The sequence below is a fragment of the Daphnia pulicaria genome, chromosome 1, assembly GCF_021234035.1.
Source record: "Daphnia pulicaria isolate SC F1-1A chromosome 1, SC_F0-13Bv2, whole genome shotgun sequence".
In the NCBI taxonomy this organism is placed as follows: domain Eukaryota; kingdom Metazoa; phylum Arthropoda; class Branchiopoda; order Diplostraca; family Daphniidae; genus Daphnia; species Daphnia pulicaria.
Window position 1 is genome coordinate 17,119,661 of NC_060913.1, and position 5,772 is coordinate 17,125,432.

At 36.9% G+C, this 5,772-nt stretch overlaps 1 protein-coding gene across 2 annotated transcripts; it reads left to right on the forward strand.

Annotated features, from left to right (window-relative positions):
• The first annotated feature begins 246 nt into the window (after positions 1-246).
• On the forward strand, positions 247-2,703 carry LOC124320959 (lactase-phlorizin hydrolase-like). 2 transcript variants are annotated; one of them, XM_046783873.1, is made up of 13 exons: positions 247-485; positions 548-678; positions 749-880; positions 952-1,074; positions 1,141-1,189; positions 1,258-1,284; positions 1,350-1,457; positions 1,533-1,690; positions 1,752-1,963; positions 2,017-2,201; positions 2,269-2,347; positions 2,416-2,559; positions 2,646-2,703. In XM_046783873.1, the coding sequence occupies exons 1-12, from the start codon at positions 320-322 to the stop codon at positions 2,555-2,557; spliced, it is 1,512 nt and encodes a 503-aa protein (XP_046639829.1). In that variant the 5' UTR covers positions 247-319; the 3' UTR covers positions 2,558-2,559; positions 2,646-2,703. The 2 variants fall into 2 exon arrangements, with proteins under 2 accessions (XP_046639829.1, XP_046639828.1); XM_046783872.1 differs by having other exon boundaries at positions 2,416-2,703.
• The last annotated feature ends 3,069 nt before the right edge of the window (positions 2,704-5,772 follow it).

The window sequence follows — 5,772 nt, forward strand, 5'->3', positions numbered from 1 at the left end:
TTAATAACAACAGGAATTCAATAAAGGACTAAATAAAGGTGTCAGATCCTTCAGCAGATGAGGAAAATTTGTTTTTGTTTTAACAACTGCAGTCGGTTTTAAATTGAGTTTGAATCCCTACTGGATAGATTAGATCTAAAAACTAGATCAAAGTTCATATGTCATATCTATTATGGCACAAAGACAGATAAAGTCTGGGTTTATTGTGACTGTAATATCAGCCTATTATTAGTCAAAGTTTTTCGCTTCGACAGTACCCACTTAAGTCATTATTACTCCACAACGTTATTATTTTCTAAAATTCAGAAATTTAGTTGAGATGAAGGTCACTAATTGTGCCAGATTTTTAATGCAGTTGGCCGTCTTCGCACTTACTACAGGTATTTATGTGGATGAACCGTTAGTCTATGACAACTTCCCGTCTGACTTCATGTGGGCTGCGGCTACAAGCGCTTATCAGATCGAAGGCGGATGGAATGCTGACGGTAAATTTAAAATGCTGCTTTGAAAGTCAGCCAACAGCTAATAATTGTTTATATATAAAAAGGCAAAGGACTAAGTATCTACGACGTCTGGATGAACGATCCAAATCACGTGTCTGACGGATCGTCCGGAAAAGTAGCTTGTAACAGTTACTACTTCTTCCAAAAGGATATTGAAGCCCTTCAAAAATTAGGAGTAATCTTAAATGTATAACTGTACGAATTAAATATCTAATCTCATTTATATACAACGAACCCACATATAGGTTACTCATTATCGATTTTCTATTTCCTGGGCCCGAGTTCTCCCCAACGGCATCGGTGAAGTTAACCAGGCAGGAATTGATTACTACAAAACGTTGATAGCGGCGCTTAAAGCCGCCAAAATCGAACCAATGGTAAGAATTTTTTTTATCTCTGTGACTTGTTGCAAATGAAAAAAATAAAATAAAATCTGGGTGATGAATAGGTGACCTTGTATCACTGGGACTTACCACAAGCACTAGAACTGATTGGGGGATGGCTAAATATAAGCATTGTCGATTGGTTTGAAGAATATTCTCGTCTCTGTTATACTGAGTTTGGCAACGACGTAAGTTGTTACACTTTTTTGGCTTTCTAATTTCTGTTAGAAAATTTTACAAAACGTCCTTAACAGGTGAAATATTGGATCACGATAAACGAACCATGGGTCATTGCATATCAAGGTTTTATTTCTAACATTTCATTACAGTTTGAGTTTGTTGATGTTAAACAATTTTTCCTTGGACGTCAGGATACGGTTCTGGAAATACTGCGCCAGGTAATTCTATAAAATAAATGAAAGCTGCATAGAAATAGTATCCAACATATTATTTTTAATCAAAGGGACATACGGGCCAGGTACTTACACCTATCAGGTGGGTCACCATATTATTTTGGCTCACGCCAGAGCATATCGAGCATATGAAACCTCATTCAAACCAACTCAAAACGGTATTTCAACATTGGAAAAAACTCCTGGAAAGGATTGGAAAAAGTCTTTTAGAAATCCTCGATTTTACTTTGCAGGGAAAGTTGGAATAACGGTTAATATCAACTGGTACGATCCGAAAGACGACCAATTAGAAAATATTGAAGCGGCCGAAAGGGCATTGCAATTTCTTGGAGGTTGGATTGCCAATCCCATTTACGGCACTGGAGATTATCCAGACGTCATGAAACAAAAAGTCTTCACACTTATGTTTACCACAAGTTTTCAAAAAAAAAATTTTTTATTCCATTATATAGATCGGCAATAAGAGCGCACAACAAGGATTTAATCAATCGCGACTACCGGAATTCACGGCTGAACAAAAGATTTTGGTACAAGGCAGTGCAGATTTTTTTGGACTTAACTATTATACCAGTTACCTGACCGCTAATAAGATTCAAGATATATCAATAATCGATTATGGTTACGACCAAGATATCGAGAGCTATTCTGACCCAACTTGTTATCAGTAAGTTTGATTTTTTGTGACATATTCAGTCCAATAATAATTTTTAAAATAAGATCAAGCTTCGACTGGTTGACCATAACACCATTCGGCATGAGGAACACTTTGAACTGGATTAAGGATAAGTTCAACAACCCGGAAATTATTATTACAGAGAATGGTATTAGTGACCGGGCTGGAAACGTAGACGACATGATCCGAGTTTACTATTACAAGCACAACATAAATTCTATGCTCAAAGGTACATTGGGTCCTGAAAAGTGCAATACCTTAAGGTTTTAACTAAAATTGCATTACACCATTGGAAGCCATCAAAAATGGAGTTCGAGTCACTGGTTATGCTGCTTGGTCGTTAATTGATAACTTTGAATGGGGAAACGGATTTACGTAAGTCTTGTAAACATCATTTTTTAATGAATGATTAATTTTGATAATGTGTAATTCTTTTATCAAAGGCAAAAGTTTGGACTATTTTCCATAGACTTTGCAACGACAGATTTGAACAGAACGGAGAAAGCCTCGGCACGTTACTATGCCAAAATTGTCAAAGACAATGGATTCACGATGGATCAACCATGTAACAACAATCCTATATAGTTGTAAGATCACTCCTATTTCTAATCAAGATTTTAGTGTAGTTTAAAAGAGAAAGTTTGTTAAAAAGGCTGGGAATTTATTTGATTAGTTTTCGAGACCCGGAAAGACCCGGTGGGTGTTTTATTGGAATATTATTGCAGTTTCTATTGGTCCTGTTTTAACTGTTGCCGGAGAGAGATCTTTAAAGTAGTTATTCAAGTTTTTATTCAATTGCAACTATAGTCATGGATGACACATTTTTAAACGTTTTCCCGTATGGACGGGCTAAACTCTTTGTTTTTCAAGGACGACAGGGTGTATCAGAACCGGTTGGGGTTGGAAGGAAGAGACCCGAGAAGAGGACTTTACTGTGTCTTTGACACCGTAAATCGTAGGAACAATGGGAAGTGGGTTGATCCCAGAGACTGGACCAATTGCTCTAGTAATCCTGATGCTGCCCACCCATATGAACACACGGTGGCGAAGCAAATAAAGAAACTACATCTTCTTTTCCGGGCTAGGAAAGTGGCCATGGGATATTTGAAAAAGGTGGAGGGGTGTACACCTCGGTGGAGAGGGAAGACTAGCTCAAGGTCATGGATGAGATCAAAGGTTTGTATGGTTTAGAAAGTGAATTTGATTAAAGAGAGTTGTGTATGATGACCGAAAAAGTGCAGCCAGGTATCTACGGAAACACGAAATACCTTAGTCTAAGTCAGAGACTACTGCTGCATCAGAATTTGCATATGAATGGCTTCGTACCCCAGGTTTTGGATATATGGTGTGAAAAAATGAAGCAGAAGCAAAGGCTCCCTCCAAAAGGGTAGATATGGATGTGCTTCTATGTCTAAACCCCCGTTTCTAAGTGATGAGGGAGTTTTTCCTTTCCTTGCTCCATCCTTTGTTGGAGCGAAAGTCACCATGAGGAGAAGCAATATCGAATTCTTTTTTGTGGAGCTAAGGCCCAGTTAAGTTGGAAAGAAAGATGTAGGTGGTAAAACAATTGCCTTTCAATTGGGCATTAATCAATTTAATCATTAATCAAGTTGTTCTAGATTTCTTTGTTATTAATAGATAGAAGTTGCTTCCATAGTGTAGCAAGGTGAATGTTATCAGGATTTCTTCGAATGATGTGCAAATAAAAAGAGCCATTTTCTCGGTAAGTCTTATTGACATTCCGTAATTTGCAGAATAGTAAAAACATTTTTGTTTAACAAACTAATATTGAACGATCAACTAGCTTTAATCGGTCTAGATTAAAAATAAAATTAAAAAAATCCATAGGAAGCACATTTTCCTGAAGTGATTATTCTAGTAAAAAAAGCTCGAAAACACAAACGGGCCCCGGTTTTTTTCCCAAAGCCACCGCTACTACTTCAAAACGCCATTGCTCAAAATTCAAACTCACAAGAGCCAATAAAATGGTGTGCTGCGACTGTGTCACTAGTTTCTCTCCGGTATGAATTAGAAAGAGTGCAAACCGTTGTTCGGCTACCACCTACAACTTAAAAGTGGCTAAATTGCTGTGTAAAATATAGCTATAAGTGAATCTTAAGTGTAGTGTAAAGTATAAGTGAAATAGATTTTAAAGAGATCTCTTTGAAGAAGAGAATCTAAAGAGATCTCGATTTTCGCAATAAGTTTAGATGCTATTTTTGGAAAACGAAATTTTTCCTCTTTACGGCTACCCCGAAACTCCCACGAAATAGAACACGTCATGATGTCTCTATACAGCGGATGAGTTTGTTTATTAACATTGAAGGGCCAGTTGGTGGTTATAAAGCAATGGACTAATGTGGTTTCATAATCTTTTCTGCTAGAAGATATATAGATATGAAACTTATTGATCGTAACATCATCGCTACGAAAAAAAGATCAAAATGACGTACAGAAAGCATGAGCTTCAGCTCGTTAATAAACCTGACCATTCTTTTCTTCTTTCCTATGTTTTTTACACCATTGTTAAGCGACTCATTTTATGGCGACAATTGGTTATTTATAGTACCATTGAAAAACTACAGTGTTGACGCAATGATACACTCTAAACCTCGTAAAAATAAAAAAGGCGATCCAAAAATGGCCACCACGAGGTTGCCAAGGCTAGGGTACCTCCTGACAGTTTTCTCTACACCAAAAAAAATTTAAGGGAATCTTTGCTTCCACGAATGTAATCACCATGTAATTCAGTGCTCCTGTGATCGTGAGTTACTAAAAATGCTTTCCGAAAATTGAGTCCCTAGTCGTAGTTCAACAGCATGATTAGTAACAGCAGTTAGTAGACCTTGGTTGTTTCAAAGTTTTTGTATAAGTGGTAATAGAACCGAAAATATATTACTTTTTAAGTTGTACATAGACACTCTACATAGACTATGATTACCATGGCAAGGATTTTGGGACCCATTCGTGATTAGAACAACAATACAGAAAACAGCTGGGAATATTTTGAAGGAATCAAGAGGAAAGGCAAGATAAATCAATAGGTTACCGATGTAAATTAATTAATTTTGGAATGATCCAACATTTTACGGGGAATCTTTTTAGAAACAAGTTGAAATACCGATAATTGAAGCAACTATAGACGGCGTGTAGATAATCCGTCCAACAAATCGAGACCAATTGATTCTTGTGCCGGTGAGGAAGAGGGGGCAGACCTTGCCAAGTAATGACACTTTTTTTTTCAGTGGGAAAAAACCTCTGAAAAATTTTGGCACATTTTGGCGCAAAAACATAAGCTGAAGTGAATTTAAAGTGTCGAGACCTCCATTACCAAATACCAAATACCATCCTTTACTCAAATTTATCCTTTCAGTAATTTTTTGGTCAGAAGAGTCTCATTGAAGCCGCAATTACAAATTAAAAGGTTTTTTGGTGTTTGATTTCTTATTTGAAAGATATCGAAAAGTTAATCGAAGAGAGAGAAGTGACTTTGAATGCTGCGTTTCACGATTAAAACAAAACTTAAACAAGATGTCGAACAGCCTTATAATCTAACTGTCTCGAAGCCAGGGCAGAGCTTTTTTGTCGCATCACTGCTGGGAAGTGGGAACGGATGGTGTTCGTAGTCAAATTTTCTGGCTTTTGGGGATGGAAAACTAGAAATCAGAGTATTTTGTTGATAGAAGACTGCAATTTCTCTCAAAAAATCTTCATAGGGACATATCTTAGTTTTATTATTAGTTTTTTTTTCTATACTTCAGGGATTGGTAGCTGAATACTTTGGAGAAGGTATTAAGTCC

Excerpts from the sequence above, each read along its gene's own strand:
- LOC124320959 (XM_046783872.1), top strand. The coding sequence starts at position 320 with ATGAAGGTCACTAATTGTGCCAGATTTTTAATGCAGTTGGCCGTCTTC. Across the intron at positions 1,458-1,532 it reads ATTCAAACCAACTCAAAACG|GGAAAGTTGGAATAACGGTT; the intron begins GTATTTCAACAT and ends TTTACTTTGCAG. Across the intron at positions 2,202-2,268 it reads CATAAATTCTATGCTCAAAG|CCATCAAAAATGGAGTTCGA; the intron begins GTACATTGGGTC and ends CACCATTGGAAG.